This window comes from Penicillium maclennaniae (genome assembly GCF_028827695.1).
Source record: "Penicillium maclennaniae strain IBT 15551 chromosome Unknown utg000005l:1.0-2652337.0:1.0-2654196.0, whole genome shotgun sequence".
Classification (NCBI taxonomy): domain Eukaryota; kingdom Fungi; phylum Ascomycota; class Eurotiomycetes; order Eurotiales; family Aspergillaceae; genus Penicillium; species Penicillium maclennaniae.
The window spans coordinates 2,142,748-2,158,907 of NW_026623217.1; the positions used below are offsets into that span (position 1 = coordinate 2,142,748).

Below are 16,160 nucleotides of genomic sequence, written 5' to 3' on the forward strand. Positions count from 1 at the left end.
AATTGCAGGAAGAGACAAGAGGCGATCACGGCGGAGGCGGAGGTGAGGTCGTCCCGCTTGGGGCGGTGATGATGGCTGTTTGGTTGGTTTGCAAAGCCCCACGCCCGATCAGCCACCCCGGAGCTGTTTACCAATCACTCAACTCATCCAACTTCTTCCCATTTCTGTTCCTTGGACAATTTAGTCGTCAAGATGGCATCCATACCGAGTGCGTGACAATAAAGCTCTCATGATCTTGTAACTTGGTTGCTAACTTTGATCCTAGTTATTGTGAAGCATGCCGGCAAACGCCACGAAGTCGAGCTCGACCCTACCTCCAACGGCGAGACGTTGAAATACCAGCTGTTCTCCTTGACAGGTGTCGAACCAGACCGACAAAAGATTCTGGTCAAGGGAGGTCAACTGAAAGATGAGACCCTGTTGTCATCTCTTAACGCCAAGCCAGGGCAGACCTTCATGATGATGGGTACCCCATCAGGCGGCCAGGGATCTGTTGACCTGGGTCGGCCGAAGGAGGCAGTCAAGTTTCTTGAGGATATGACTGCCGCGGAGGTGGCGCAACAAGCGGGTGCTATCCCTGCCGGATTACAGAATTTGGGAAACACTTGCTACCTGAACTCCACCCTTCAAACCCTGCGCAGCGTTCCTGAGCTGCAGGAGGAACTTCAGAAGTACCGTCCGAGCAACTCCTCTGGTCAGTCCGTTGCTTCTGATCTCAGCAGCTTCGGCCTTGGCGCCCTGGATGGGTCTAGAGATATGGCTGCAGCTCTTCGTGACCTGTTCAAGCAGATGTCCGAAACACAAGAGGGCATTCCTCCTCTTATGTTTTTGAATGCTCTTCGCACCGCATTCCCCAGTTTGCTCAGCGCGACCGCAATGGCCACGGCTATGCGCAGCAGGACGCCGAGGAGGCATGGTCTCAAATCTTGAACCAACTGCGAAACAAATTGACCATCACGGATGGAAATGGAGATGCCACCTCCCGGATTTCATTTATTGACAAATACATGGCTGGCCAGTTCGATTCTATCACCGAGTGTGACGAGCCTGGGGCAAAGGATGCCGGCGAGGAGCCGAGCAAGAGCTCCGACGTGTTCTTCAAGCTGGATTGCCATATCGGGAAAGAGACCAATCACCTTCAGGATGGTATCATGGAAGGCCTGAGGGAGCAGATTGAGAAGCAGTCTCCTACTCTGAACCGCAACGCCTTGTACACTAAGCAGTCCCGCATTTCTCGGCTGCCCAAGTACCTGACCGTGCACTTCGTGCGTTTCTTCTGGAAGCGCGAAACTCAGAAGAAAGCCAAGATCATGCGCAAGGTCACTTTCCCGGCTGAGCTTGATGTGGTGGAGTTCTGCACCGAGGAGCTTCGAAAGCAGCTCGTGCCCATCCGAGACAAGGTTCGTGAAATCCGCAAGGATGAGGTTGACATTGAACGTTCTCGCAAGCGCCAAAAGCTCAACGATCAGCGCGAAGCGGAGGGCAAAAAGGAGGACAAAGAAGCCGGGACCGAAATGGAACCTATGCAGAAGAAGCAGAAGGCCGCCGAAGACAAGGGCAAGGCCAGTGACAAGGACGGTGACACGAACATGGAGGAGAACTTCAAGACCGACGCTGAGTACGAGGCAGAGAAGATGGAGTCTGTCCGTATCGCCAAGCAGGAGCTGCATGATCTGCTTCGGCAGAATGGCCCTGCCAACGGCACCAACCAGTCTGGATTGTACGAGCTTCGTGGTGTCATTACCCACCAGGGCGCAAGTGCCGACAGTGGCCATTATACGGCCTATGTCAAGCAGCAGGAGCGGAAGTCCGATGATGCCCAGACTGGCAGTAAGCGCCGCGAGGATACAGCAAAGTGGTGGTGGTTCAACGACGACAAGGTTACCGAGGTGGACGCCGAGAAGATCGAGACTCTTTCCGGTGGTGGTAAGTACAACCAGATAGTTTGTGGAGAGAAATCTGCTAATGAATCTCATAGGGGAGTCCCACTCCGCTCTGATCTTGCTTTATCGGGCTATTGAGCTGCCTACATTGGAATAGACTGTCCGTATGTTCGGACTGGAGTTGTACTTGCTCTGGTCCGCGACCAAAAGATACGCCTCTAGATGAATAGATGATGATCACGAGTCGATGTTGATGGTGATGTTAGTCTTTTTGAACCTAATCTACTGTACTCGCGTAGATTCCATTCGGCAATAAGGTCCTTGATTTTAGATTGTAGTGACCATACATTGGACACATGGTCACGTGATTAGACCGCGGTTGTACCCATTCGGATCTACGCGAGTTCGCCTTTCTTTGATGTTCTTGAATGGCGATGTGATCACGATGTATTCTCGTCGAGCCCTACAACAGTCATTGCGCGCAGCTATCATCAGCGCGCCTGTCCTGACACGATTCTCCGTCAGAAGTGCCAGCACTGCCGCGAATGCGAACACCTCGGCCCAACCCTCGCGATGGAGGCGCCGCCTCATCTACGCTGGTATATTCGGTGCCATTGGCATGAGTGCAGGAAAATGGATGGACCGCAAATTCGTGGAACCACCGCTTCCAGGAACTACTGAGGACCAGGCAGAGCTCGAGCACATTCAGCGCGCCTATGAGATCGGTCTTCCGATTGTGCAGCAGTTGCGACAGGATCCCGATTTTACGGAAAAGGAAGTTTACGAAAACTTCTCGGATGATCATAAGACACATCGGCTAACCTCTGGTCCACTTGCTGGAAGCAGAGGCTTGGGTTTGCAAGTGAGTAGTGTCTTGGAACCTGCATTTTATGTCCTCGGCGTGGGCGAGCCCGGAGCCAGAAGTCTGGGCGAGCCAGATCAGCATTCATGGACGTACTCGAGTACCGACACTCGGGATCCGATTCCTAGCTAACTCATTTTGTGCTCGATAGAAAGTTTTCTGGAACGAGAGGGAGAAGAAGCTCGTTAGCGTTGTCTTCTTTGGGGCTGGCCTCGAAGGATGGCCAACCAGGGTGCATGGAGGTGCGCTTGGCACCGTAATCGATGAGAACCTCGGACGTGCAGCTATTCGACATTTTCCGGCTCGTACAGGGGTCACAGCGAACCTCAACATCAACTACCGCGCCCCTGTCTATTCGGGCAACTTCTATTCCCTCCACACCTCTCTGGACCAGGAACAGAGCACAGATACAAAGGCATTTGCCAAGTGTGAGCTGCGTGACATGACCGGACGCCTTTGTGTTGAAGCGAATGGTCTGTTTGTTGTTCCAAAGAAGCTGAAGCTCAAAGAAGTCGGGGAACACTTCTGAGCTTGATTCCTGGGTGGCGGTTGAGCTAAAGGACCCATGACTAGAGTCACTGTGGAGAACGTCAAACGGAAATGGACCCGTAATTGACTTGACTTGTTCGCCACTTTGTGATGTGGGCTAGCGCTCTCCCTTCGCATTAACCCTACATGCATGGTGGAAAATCATGGTCCGATTTCCCCCTCTCCCATGCAACATGTAACGTATACCATACGCCCCTCCAGCCCCGGAGATTCATTTGCAATTAGATTATTACGCACACAAGCATTCAGTCATACCAATTCTATCAAGATTCTTCAGCAACGGAAACAGCTAGCACACACCACAAGACCCTTGGATAGGATACAGTTTCGGGGCTGGATCCTATTGTGGAACTTGGCCCCGAACTGGCGCGGGATCGAGGCCCGCATCCACCTTCTCCACGTTTCCCCCCGCATTTTGGTCTCGAAGACTTGCGTCGCCCCTCCGACATTCCCTTGGATTCACTAGGATTTCTCTGATCAGCCTCGGTATTTTCTAGATTCCGGACTCCAGATCCCGGCTATCGCTTATCTTGACTCCATCTCCGCCCATACCACTTTTGCCGCCCCCACCAATCTTTTTCCCCGGCTCGATATTAGACCTGATTGGCTCCGGATTGGGACAGACGTGTCCGAAATGGCTTTTGTTTCAGTGCTTGATTTAATGAGACTGGGGATGGATCTGTCGCCGTTATGTTACCTGGTTACTCTAACAGAAGTTATATCTCCCCAGTCCTCCCGCTAAGTGGATCGTCGTTGCACCAGCTAGAATTGAAATCCCCCTATCCAATTTGATTCTTTTTCTATCTCTCTGGTTTTCCTCCCCTTCATATCGGCGATCCTGCCGTTAATTATCTACCCATCATGACAGGGCCAATTCAGGAGTCGCCTTCGGCGCTTCACAATGAAAAAAATGCCATCCAACCTGATGAGAGCAAGGAGCTCGAGGGGTCATCGCACAGTCACCAGGAGATGGTCGACGGAAGCTCTAATGAGACGGGCCTTTATGAGTCTGAAGGAGACATTCCAGTAAGAGAATCGTGATTCTTGTGGAGCATCAGCACTGATTGTCGCTAGATGACCTTCCGGCGGTTCATGGGATTCACAGCAATGGCGTTCCTGTGGACTGGTAGCCAAATTCCGGTTTATCTCTTCGGTATGCTCCCATATGGTCTCTGCACATGAGCAGAGAATTTCTAACGATCTCATCCAGGTGGTATTCCACCATATATTTATGGAGATATTGGAGGCGCGGATCGTTGGATTTGGTTTGTAAGGACCACTATCCATACCAATTATGTTATAGACTTACGGTGTTCAACAGATTCTTGCCAATCTCCTCAGTCTCGCAGGTGTATGCCCATTTGTCGGGTCTCTATCTGATCTGCTCGGCCGTCGCTATGTCGCCATTGTCGGCGCCTCTCTCATCTGTCTTGGGATGATCATCAGCAGTACGGCACACACAATGAACATCTTTATCGGTGTGTTCCCTCAAATTAAACCTTTCGGGGGATAGCTACTGATCTTAATTTAGCGGGAATGGCGATTGCTGGTGCGGGCGCTGGTGTTAATGAATTGACTGCGCTGGCTGCTACTTCTGAAATGGCGCCCACTCGCAAACGTGGTGTCTATGTCGCCGCCCTCATCTTCACTATTGTCCCCTTCTGCCCGTCCGTCCTTTGGGCCCAACTCATCGCTTATCACAGTAACTGGCGCTATGTCGGCGCCTTTTGTGGAGCGTGGAGTGGGTTCGGCCTTTTGATCACGGTTTTATTTTACTTCCCTCCTCCTCGAACCAACTCCCTTGGACTCAGTCGGAAGGAGATTATCAGCCGCATCGACTTTGTTGGTGGCTTCCTGAGTATCACTGGACTGATTATCTTCTTGGCTGGCCTGCAGTGGGGTGGATACATGGTATGTCTTGTGCTTCACCATTCCTACCTTTATGCTGATTTTTGCTTGCTCAGTACCCATGGTCCTCCGCTCACGTTCTTGCACCCTTGATCATTGGCTTCCTCCTTCTAGTCGCATTTGCATTCTGGGAGATCTACGGTGCCAAATACCCCATTTTCCCGACTCGTTTGAAGCAAGAACCCCGCACTCTGGGCCTCACACTTGTCATCACCTTCATTTCCGGCGCCAACTTCTTCTCAGTGTTGATGTTCTGGCCCACCGAGTCGTTCAATGTATATGGGCATGACCCCGTCGAGGTTGGTGTGCGCAGTCTGCCTATCGGCTTCAGTATCTTGGCTGGTGCTTGTATTGTGTTGGTGCTCTTGAGTGTGTTCCGAGGACACAACAAGGAACTGTTGATTGTCAGCAGTATCCTCATGACGGCAGGTGGGTACACAAAATATCACCATGTCATAATTTTTGCAGGTAACTAAGTCATTCCCAGGTTGTGGTGCCATGTCTATTGGACGTCTTGACAACATGTACCAGCTATGGGGGATCCTCATTCTGGCCGGCCTTGGAATTGGCGGAATCGTCGTTCCCGCCTCAATTATCACCACCATCATCTGCCCCGATGTGAGTATCTATTTTGATAGATGACGACCTAGTTCCAGACTGACACTCGGTAGGATCTGATTGCCACCATTTCTGCACTGACCCTCTCCATTCGTGTCGTGGGCGGTGGCGTCGGCTACTGTATCTACTACAACGTCTTTATCTCCAAATTCGTCCCATTGGCACAGACCTATATTGGTGGTACGATGGTCGCGGAGCTTGGAATTACCGACGTTAAGCTCATCACGGAAGTCATTGAGCTCACAGGTGCCTCCCTTCTCGATGAAATTAAATTGATTCCCGGTATCGCCGGCAACGAGACGGCATACGAGATGGTTGTCACGGCTGGTCAGCTTGCTTATGCCGAGTCATATAAGTGGGTATACTATGTCAGTATCGCGTTTGGAGGTGTGTCCATTATCGCTGCATGCTTCTTGGGCGACATTACCAAGTACATGACCGACCATGTTGCGGTGGTGATGTGAATTACGCTATGTACTGCAGATAATTTTCACTCGTGCCTTATGTACTTAAATATATTTCAATGTGATCGATGAATTAATTATACTTAGCTTTGAATAATACTTAGACTACCAAGAGACTAGTGAAGAAGATAAGGTACATATCGTGGGGCCGATCCATGACGCGCCAAGCCCCAGCAACATTTTTATTCCTCGACTCAATTTGACACAACACGGCAGCCACCATGGCCTCCAACCCAGCAAAGCGGAAACCGGTACCGCTAGGGGCTCACGGAGCTACTGGTATTTCTCGCAAGCGCGCTAAAAACCTTGATGCACGCTCCCTGGCTGTGCAGTCAACTGACGCTGCGCTCTCTGTGACGGGCGAGCTCGATGTCGCCGCATACGCAGCCGCGCGGGCATTCGAAATCCAGGCCCTGGAAGATGGTATGAAGCGGTCTAAAACCGCATTGACAACAAGGGCGTTTCAAAAAGTTCCCCGCGCTTTGCGACGCCGCACTGCGAGTCACAATGTGAAACGGGTCCCGCGAAGGTTGAGGGCGCGGGCGAAGCACGAGGTAAGTTTGTCAGGACATGCTCTTAGCTGCTCAACGTCTGATCCAACTATGTGCCAGATGATCGAGGACAATACGCCGACAGTCACCGCACGTCGAAGGAAGCCCACCCAGATCATGCGCATCCGCCTCGAATCCGCTCGTCGTCTACAAAATATCAATGCCAAGTCAAAGGCCCGACGTGCCGCCGCAAAAGTGAAACGTAATCAAGAATATGAGACCAGGTTGAAAGAGGCAGGGAGCCATGCCTTCAATACTGCTCCTCGGGTTCCAAAGGTCAAAAAGTATAAGCTCTCGAGGCCACCGCCAGCAGATGCCAAATATCGCAAGCGTCAAAAGTGCAAGACATGGCTACCTACACACATGTTTCACGCAAAGCGTGCCCATATGGCTACTAGCAAGGACCCGATCTGGCGTTTTGCAATTCCCTTATCGCCGACTGAGAAAAGCTACCGACCTACACACAGAGCACGAGGTGCTCGAGGTGCCGTGGCTTGGGATATGAGCTATATGTCGACCATTCAACTTGAAGGAACAGAGCCCTGCATTGAGGCTGTTTTGCGAGCTGTCGGTGTCGATAGTAATGAGGCGTGGGGAGCCAAGGCAAGAAAGTGGAGAGCTGGGACGCGGTCATTCCAAGCTTGGACTTTCGAAATGGACGATCGCTCCAGGCCGATCGCCCCCGTTACACTTGTCTGGTGTGCACCGGATAAGTCCCAAGATGTGGAAATGGTCGATGCAGGCAAGGCCCAGTCAGCATCAAGAACGCCACGGCGAAAGCTTTGGGTTCGGGTTCATCCCTCTGCGTTCTTGCAATTGTGGCATAGTTTGCTTGAGCTGTCGAAGAGACAAAATCCTCCTGTCACGGTAGAGGACTTACGGTTTGAAATTGGCAGCGTTGAAATTACAGGACCGGGCTCTCTGGAAGCACTGCTGGCGGCATTGCGGCCTGTTCTGGGACCAAGCGACGCTCCAGCAGGACAGAGCCCAGAAGATGTTTGGCTTTCTCTTCTTGGGGTATCAAATCCGTCTTCACTGCCGCGCAATGCTCTATTAGCCTTTGATGTGTCTGATCCTCGCCTCAAATTCCCGCCACGCCCATTCAAGGTACCCAGCGACGAAAGTTCCATGCACAAGCTGGCTATGCTGCTCTCATCATGGCCCCTCGATCATACACAGGGCCAATCATCCCTGTTCGATCGCTCCAGCCGCCTTGCAGCTTCTCGCCAACTCCCAAGCCAAAAGGCCATCAACCGACGTCGGACTCTCGCCGGCCCTGGCGTTTACCCTGCCGCAAAGCCTAATGATCCGAAAATCCCCGTAATGATTCTCGCGAATAGACCACATTCTTGCTCGAATAACACACCTCCAGGATCCTGGACTGTGCTACTCCCTTGGAAGTGCATCGTCCCTGTTTGGTACTCGCTCATGTACCATCCTCTCTCCAGCGGAGGGAATCCACGCTTCGGAGGCCTGAAGGAACATCAACAGCTCGCCTTTGAGGCTGGTGAGGGATGGTTCCCCGGCGACTTCCCGGGTACTCGAGCTGGCTGGGAATGGACTCAGCGCGAGACAGAGAAATCCCGCCGCCAATGGGAACGTCGGCCCAAAGGTCGTCGAGCGGAATTTGACACGCTCGTTCTTGGGGAGGGTCGGCCCAAGGGAGAAATTGGAGATGGATGGGCCTGTGATTGGGAGAGGCTTGTGAAAGGGCCGACAACTGAAGGTGCTGTGCACAACACTGTTCAGAAGACCGATGAGCAAGAGGCGGGTCCTGTCGATCCACCATGCAACATTCACACGATCAGATATACACCAGGCGACACGAACAAAATTCTCAACACCCTCAGTAAAACCAACATTGATACCTCTTCCCTTGTGACTATCCACCTCACGCTTTCCAGCCGCGGTACACCCACACCCTGTGCCCGCATCTACCGTCTGCCCAGTGATCCCATCCTGCGGCGCAAGTGGCTCGACCTGGCTTCTACAAGCCGCAAGTCCGGCGCGAACTTGACTTCATTTAACGATCCCACGCTTTCTGACGAGGAAGCTCGTCGTCGTCTTGCCGAGTCGCTCATCTCAACTTCTGCGCACGAGAACTCGACGGCTAATCATTTGGAAGTGCCAATGGAAGAAGACCTCATCGGTTTTGTGAGCACTGGTAATTACAATCTTTCAGAGGGCAAAGGCACTGGGATTGGTTCAATTCAGCTGTCAAAGGTCTTGATCCCTGACGTGAAGCCGTCTGAGCGACGAATGTGCATTGTTAGGTCTGCGGGAGAGAAGCTGGGACGATTGGGAACGTGGGAGCTTGTCTGATTATTTTGTGATTTGATACCCTGCCAATGGTTGCCTAGAAGCATTTTATGACAATGCGCATTTCATGACTGTTTATAGATCTTCGTATGCGGTCCTCTAGACCGAGCATTCGTACCAAACGCTACAGTCACACTGGCCATTCACCCATTCAGAGATCTAGATCCTATGCAGATTTATGGCAAACAAAATAGCGTAATCTATACATACAGTCCAGCAGGCACGGACCCAAAGCGAATGCTCAAGTCAGACCCGCGGTTCATCGGGTTACTCAACCAACAATGCGGTCCACAAAAGCCTGCTCCATCTTCGCAACCTCGCGCTTAAACGTTTCAACTTCCTGCCAGCAGTCCAACGGCCGACGGTCATTCAACCGCAAGCAACTAACAACATCAGCCTTTGCCTTTGAAACACCCTCATCCAATTCCGTCAGCTTTCGTCGGCCGTCCAACCGGCTGCGCAGCTGTTCAATCTCACTCGCCACTGCATCCCGCGAGATATCTCGGTTGGAAACAGCCTGGGGCGCGGGAGCCGGCGCGGTGAAGACGGGTGAAGGCTCGTGCTCGCGTCCGGCGAAGGGGACTCGTGGCGCATCGAGGTTCAGGGAGCCGATTGGGTAGCCGGAGCTGGTTGAGGCGACGGGAGCAGTCGCGGAGGTCACAGGGAGAGAGTCGGTATTCTTGACTTCAGAGAGTTTCTTCTCGATCTCGGCGAGAGTTTGCTTCTCGCGTTGGTGGAGGCGCTCGAGTTCGAGAGCGACGCGCTTCTGGATTTCGAGCTCGATGGCCTTGGTGCGCGAGGAGTCAGTCTGACCGGGAATAGGGTTAGCTGAGGGCGTTTGGCTTGTCTTTGGAAGAGTGCGGATTTACCTCGGAAGTGGACTGGAGGGCATCCACTAGGTTGGAGGAGAACTGGACGGGAGAGTTGCTGGATGATAATCCCTGTCAGTGCATGATTCAATTGGCGTCATTTTAGAAAAACTGCATCCCTGGATGAGAATGTTCGGTCCTGTCGCAATTGCGCTGGTTGACCGGACGGTTGTTTCGGTTTTCGGGACAGAAGTAGAGTGATGTCAGAAGGGAGGGGCATTACCTGGAAAAGACATGGCTAGAGCTGCCCGCAGCCTCGGGCTTAGAACTGCCAGCACCCATGATTGTGAATGGCAGATGTGAATTGCCGTCAAGTCTGGACCAGAGAAGGGCGGTTGTGAGATGCCCAGATCACCCGAAGCTCCGATACTTCGGTCACGTGGGCGGTCTACCACTATGAGTGTCGAGACTGTCCACATTTACTTCCACTTGATACTTCGACACCTGATCATCGGGCTTGTTGTTGGATCTTGCTTGAGATACTGATAGTCCACCCTGGATTTGGGTTCATTGTGCATCTGTTTAGAGATAAGGGGACCCCGGCCAAAGGGCCAGAGCATGGACGACGTCTCACACATGCAGAAGACACAGACCTCACCAGAGAACCAGTATGTACAGCGGCATCAACCTAAAGTTAAATCTATCGGAACTTCTCGGTTGGGCTGTTCTAGAATCGACTGGCTGGTAGTAATCCCGTCCAATATCATCAAGGTGCAAGCGCACTCTACGGCCCCGTTTCCGACGACTTGCAATTCCCACATGCAATGTCTCTCTATTGTTTTGCGCGGCTTAATGAGATACAGTGGGACTATGCGCATGAGTAAATTGAGGAGACTCTGTGACTATTTCTCTCTCAACAACCTTCCGATACAAACGTTGACTTTGATCGTGAGCACGTAGCCTCGAAAGAAACGCGAGTACATATGCGGGGTACAGAGAAGGCGGGGACGAAATTGTTGGACAATGGACCAAGAGTCCCCTGGGGCAAATATGAATGGTCCGAGTCTAATTCAATTCATGAGCTTGCCCTGGTGCTTCTTTGCCTCCTATGGAACTCCTCCGAGGATAGCGCTGCGTAAATCCCAGAAGCATCCACGGGGTTTAGTATCTGGTCCTCCCCTATGAGAGTATCAAATCAGGCACTTCAAGTCTAACAGGACCTAGGAACGAAGGTCACTTCTGACGTAGCAGTCGGGTTTTCATTCCTTGGTGGTCTGGTTTGCTGTATAGGCCTAGTGCAAGCCACCGACGCGTGAAGATCGATACCTTTCAGAGCCGCTGCCACATCAAAATTTATTTAGCCATTCAATTTGAATACCCGTCATCTCCCAACGTTGCCACGTCGACAGTCCAGGGCCAACAATAGTGAACGTGGCAAGTGTAACTATGTAATTCATTATTCATCAATTCATTACCCCTACTATTGGAACATGGAGGGTGTCGGCAGACTGAGACAGTCAAGCCACGGGGCGATTAGGGCTACACTGTGGAACCCACCAGATTCCCCGTGTGTGTTTAGTCACGATAATTATGGATCGGGATTCCGTTCGGCTTCGGGTGCCCTAAGAACGTGGGTAGCTGTTTTAACCCGTGCCGAACGATCCCGATCTGCTCCTAGGCTCTTTCTCTCAACTTGACATGGTCTCTCTCGCCCGTTGATTTGTGGGTGTAGGTACCTTCAGTCCTGGCGCATCGTCCCCTACACATGCATGCGACGCTGGGTGTACGCCCGGTTCCTGTTCCCCTGTTCCCCTGTTCTGTTATCCCCCCCCGGTCCCCCGTCCTCCGTACCCTGCGCCTTTAACCGGTGTCGCTCACCGGTGAAGTCGGGGAAAGGCGTGCCACGAAGAGGGCATTGGCCATTCACAGTCACTCCCACATTGTTCTCTCCGTAGTTTGGTTTTAAGTTCCAGGAAAAATATCCATGCCGTCATGAGGGAAAAAACAATAAACACGCCTAAATTACCGGGATAAGAAAAGGGGAAAATCAAAAATCACAGTCTGGCTGGTTCTGTGCAACAAGAGCGTCTTTGGAGATGCTGTGTGCTCCTAGGAATGCAGGGGAATGCGCTGCATCCGGAAGGTGAGGATAAGAGCACATACAGAACACAAGAAGACGCTCTCAGGTGTCCACATTCTGGTAATAGAGTATTATAACCAAAACCAAAAAATGAAACCGAAACCAAGGTGAGTATTTGCTTAGGCCGGCGAAGCCGGTAATTGGATGCCAAGGTGGGCAACGTCGTGGACTGACCTCATGGACCCCTCCGTCATCCCGCTTGACACCTCTTTTCCCACCCTCTCTTTCTTTTCCTTTTTGTATCACTCTCCGGCTGTACATACCCTCTCTTCACCCGAGGCCTTTGTATTCTCAACATGTCCTCTACTTTGATCGATGAGGCTACGCGCATTGCGCGCGACTTCGACTTCTCCGCCGAGCAAGTGCAGCGCGGGGTCGCGGAGTACATCAAGCAGTCCGACGAAGGTCTCCAGAAGGAGAACTGCACTCTCAGCCAGATTCCTACCTTCGTCACCGCTGTACCCAATGGAACCGAAAAGGTAGTTTTTGGTGGCCGCGCAGATGGAAATCACCACTAATCAGAAATCTTCTTGGTAGGGTCTGTATTTGGCCGTTGACCTCGGTGGCACCAACTTCCGTGTCTGCTCTGTTCAACTGCACGGCGACACTACCTTCGACCTCACTCAGTCCAAGATCATGATCCCCCGGGAACTCATGGCCTCCGGGACCTCCAAGGACCTCTTCCTCTTCTTGGCCCGCCAAATTGAGGCCTTCCTCCGCATCCACCACAACGAGCACTTCGAGGCGCACCAGCTCCGCCGGCGTGAGGGTCGCGGCAAAGAATACATGTTCGACTTGGGTTTCACATTCAGCTTCCCCGTCCGTCAGGTCGGTATCAACTCCGGGACCCTGATTCGGTGGACCAAGGGTTTCAATATCCCCGATGCCGTCGGCCACGATGTATGCGCCCTGCTCCAGTCTGCCATTGATGACCTGAGCCTCCCCGTCCGCGTGGCCGCTCTAGTCAACGACACCGTTGGAACTTTGATGGCCCGTTCCTATACCTCCCCTGGCGAGACCGGTACCTTCCTTGGAGCCATCTTTGGAACCGGTACTAATGGCGCCTACGTTGAGAAGATCGAGAACATCACAAAATTGACCCACCTGGAGGGCGCCCACTACGACAAGTCCACTGGCGAGATGATCATCAATGCCGAGTGGGGTAGCTTCGACAACCACCTCAGTGTCCTGCCCAACACCGTCTTCGACCGCGACTTGGATGCCGACAGCAACAACCCGGGTGTGCAGATGTTTGAGAAGCGCGTCTCGGGCATGTTCCTTGGCGAGATTCTGCGCCGCGCTCTGCTGGCCATGCACAACGATCCCAAGCTTGGTCTTTTCAAGTCCAGCCAGACCTCCAAAGTCTCCATTCCCTCCGACTCTCTCTTCTACCGCCAGTGGGGCCTGGACACCAGCTTGCTGAGTCAGGTCGAGGCCGACTCCACGAAGCAAATGACCGACGTCAAGGCCGCACTGAAGGACCACCTGAAGATTGAGAATCCCAGCGAGGAGGAGTGCAAGGCTGTCAAGATTCTTGTTCATGCCATTGGCAAGCGTGCCGCTCGTTTGAGCGCCGTCCCGATCGCTGCCATCCTCATTCACTCCAAGAAGATCGAGACCAGCGATATGGTCGACGTTGGAGTGGACGGTAGTCTGGTCGAGTTCTACCCCAACTTCGAGCAATACCTGCGCGACGCTCTGCGCGAGGTGCCCCAGGTCGGCCCGGCAGGTGAGAAGAAGATTCGCATTGGTATCTCCAAGGACGGCAGCGGTGTGGGTGCCGCTTTGATCGCTTTGGTCGCCAGCAAGGACGAGACTCTGCAGAAATCCACCGAGAAATGAGCTCGGTGCAGCTGTTCATTTCAGGTAAATACAGGTAAATACGTGTTCATTGTCTCAATGATCCCGGATGCAGCCTCACTTGACCGTCTGTCTGAGCGTACCGGCTGGGCCAGTATCTTGGCTTCGATCGTCGCGTGAGCGCATTTTTGGGACCGATCTCGATCCTTCCACCAACCTTTCGCTTCTCATGGCAGGGGTAACCCTCACCTGAAACATTGCGAACCCAGTCTGGGACCTCGATCAGCCACGCGGCCCTTCGCCATCCTCATTGCTTTATCTATCCTGCCCTTGTGTGGACCTCAAGCAGGACGTATCATGAGGGAATCCCTCTTCAAATCCTATTTCTATTTTATATCATGTCTTTTATCTTGGTATCACGGCGTTGCACAAACATTGACCTGGCGCGGATTGGCATCCGATATCAGTACAAATTTGCATTTCAGGCTAAGCTACGATCTCAATCAATTATGGATAAACTTTCTTTTTCAAATCGCTTTCAAGTATTCGAGAGAGGACTGAGGTCATCAGATATGTAAATCAAGCCATGCTCCACGATCTAATTCTTCTCGTACCCAATCGCCTGCTCGCCCTGGACAAAGTCAAGGGCGCCAGCAGTCTGCATCAACAACGGCATTTTGCCACCACTGATCGCCGGGTCCGGTCCGATGAAATTCCCAGGGAAACCAATATCAAATGGAGCCGCAGACTCGAGGAACTCAATTTGCTGCTCGGTCAGACGGATCGACAATGCCTTGATATTATCCTTCAGATGCTCGACCTTGCGGCCGCCCACGATCGGGAACACGTTGGGCGCCTTGCAGAGCACATATGCCAATGCAATCGCCGTCACGGACTCAATGCCGTGCTCTGCTGCCACCGTTGCCAAAGCCTCAGAGATCTTGCGTTCCTCCTCCGACTGTTCACTTTGGAACATGCTGCGCAGTCCCTCGCCTGCCTTCTTGCGCTCTTCCAGCTGCTTCGCCGTTTGGAAGTGGCCACTGCCGAGCACATCCCAAGGTGCAAGCGCCATGCCGAAGTGACGTGCCATAGGCAAGATGTCTCGCTCAAAGTCCCGACGCATCACGTTCCACCGGCCCTGGTAGATGGAGAAGGGAGTCTTGCCGTGCGCACGAGCATAGGTGTTGGCAGCCGCCACAATCCATGCAGGCGTGTCTGAGATTCCGAGGTACATGACTTTACCCTGTTCCACCAGGATGTGCAGGGAGTCCATGATCTCCTCGATCGAGGTGGTATGATCCCACCAATGCAAGTACAGCACGTCGATGAAGTCGGTTTGCAGCTTGCGCAGCGAGTCGCGCACACTCAGGAACATGCTTCGCTTGTGGTTCCCGCAGGCGTTGGGCGCCTTACCCTTGCCCAGCTCATGGGTGCGGTAGTCGGTGGTGAACTTGGTGGCTATGATCATCTGATCGCGATTCTTGCGTGCGGCCATCCATTCGCCGATCCAGGCTTCGGATTGCTCGTTTTGGTAGTTGTTGGCGGTGTCGAGGAAGTTGCCGCCGGCTTCGACGAAGGCGTCGAGGAGTTTGAAGGATTGCTCTTTGTTCATGCTCCCCATGAATTGGTTCCAGTTGTCTCCGATTGACATGCCACCCAGCTGTAGAGGAGACACGCGCACCCCAGCGGTGGAGGAAAGAATGCGATACCGACCCAGAGGGGTAGCGGGCTCGGGAGCGGGCTTGAAGAGCGCTTCCATGGTGAATTGAACTAGGATGGGTCGAGGTTGAGTTGTTCTGAAAGAAGAACCGTCTGACGGAGGGTGAATGAACTTGTTTTGAGTAGTGATTGAGATGAACCGGTTCCCGATGGGATGGCACTTTACTTATATGCGTTCCATCGATGGAGCTGTCTCTATGATGACTGACGGAAATAAAGGACATAGAGCATCTCCACATGTCGTTCATGTCATTCATGTGGTCCGGATTTAACAAGAGTCGTCCACTATGACTTGTCCGTCGTTCATGGCCAGACGCTAGCCACGGTTGTTGGGGCAGATGATGTCAATATACATAACTGTGCCCGTCTCCACTCCTTCACGACGGAAACTTTGATCGAGATCGAAGTCGCATTGCGGTCAATAGAATCTAGAAGCATGTCTCAAGTGTCCCTTTTTCGCAGGCAGATGAAATAGAATCTCGCGTTCGAGTTCGATTTTAACCATATGTCTTCTCTTCCTTTGGCCACGTCCAGGTGG

At 52.6% G+C, this 16,160-nt stretch overlaps 7 protein-coding genes across 7 annotated transcripts; 5 read left to right on the forward strand and 2 right to left on the reverse strand.

The window, feature by feature from the left end:
• Positions 1–192: 192 nt before the first annotated feature.
• N7477_006041 (ubiquitin-specific protease UBP6) lies at positions 193–2,040 on the forward strand (the record flags this gene model as incomplete). The annotated part of the gene is made up of 4 exons (XM_056967704.1): positions 193–208; positions 266–746; positions 806–1,926; positions 1,979–2,040. The coding sequence occupies 4 exons, from the start codon at positions 193–195 to the stop codon at positions 2,038–2,040; spliced, it is 1,680 nt and encodes a 559-aa protein (XP_056822458.1).
• Positions 2,041–2,301: 261 nt separating this feature from the next.
• On the forward strand, positions 2,302–3,274 carry N7477_006042 (PaaI family thioesterase; the record flags this gene model as incomplete). The annotated part of the gene is made up of 2 exons (XM_056967705.1): positions 2,302–2,745; positions 2,897–3,274. 2 exons carry the CDS (start codon positions 2,302–2,304, stop codon positions 3,272–3,274), a joined length of 822 nt encoding a protein of 273 aa, XP_056822459.1.
• Positions 3,275–4,155: 881 nt separating this feature from the next.
• Positions 4,156–6,284, forward strand: N7477_006043 (putative MFS drug efflux pump; the record flags this gene model as incomplete). Its single annotated transcript, XM_056967706.1, has 8 exons — positions 4,156–4,320; positions 4,369–4,447; positions 4,505–4,563; positions 4,616–4,772; positions 4,826–5,205; positions 5,259–5,631; positions 5,690–5,820; positions 5,874–6,284. The coding sequence occupies 8 exons, from the start codon at positions 4,156–4,158 to the stop codon at positions 6,282–6,284; spliced, it is 1,755 nt and encodes a 584-aa protein (XP_056822460.1).
• Positions 6,285–6,505: 221 nt separating this feature from the next.
• N7477_006044 (ribonuclease P/MRP protein subunit POP1) lies at positions 6,506–9,157 on the forward strand (the record flags this gene model as incomplete). Its single annotated transcript, XM_056967707.1, has 1 exon — positions 6,506–9,157. One exon carries the CDS (start codon positions 6,506–6,508, stop codon positions 9,155–9,157), a length of 2,652 nt encoding a protein of 883 aa, XP_056822461.1.
• A 268-nt stretch (positions 9,158–9,425) lies between these two features.
• Positions 9,426–10,305, reverse strand: N7477_006045 (Mic19 family protein; the record flags this gene model as incomplete). The annotated part of the gene is made up of 3 exons (XM_056967708.1): positions 9,426–9,962; positions 10,024–10,081; positions 10,247–10,305. The coding sequence occupies 3 exons, from the start codon at positions 10,303–10,305 to the stop codon at positions 9,426–9,428; spliced, it is 654 nt and encodes a 217-aa protein (XP_056822462.1).
• Positions 10,306–12,399: 2,094 nt separating this feature from the next.
• glkA (glucokinase glkA) lies at positions 12,400–13,945 on the forward strand (the record flags this gene model as incomplete). Its single annotated transcript, XM_056967709.1, has 2 exons — positions 12,400–12,582; positions 12,641–13,945. The coding sequence occupies 2 exons, from the start codon at positions 12,400–12,402 to the stop codon at positions 13,943–13,945; spliced, it is 1,488 nt and encodes a 495-aa protein (XP_056822463.1).
• Positions 13,946–14,501: 556 nt separating this feature from the next.
• Positions 14,502–15,662, reverse strand: N7477_006047 (putative aryl-alcohol dehydrogenase Aad14; the record flags this gene model as incomplete). Its single annotated transcript, XM_056967710.1, has 1 exon — positions 14,502–15,662. One exon carries the CDS (start codon positions 15,660–15,662, stop codon positions 14,502–14,504), a length of 1,161 nt encoding a protein of 386 aa, XP_056822464.1.
• Between the last annotated feature and the right edge of the window lie 498 nt (positions 15,663–16,160).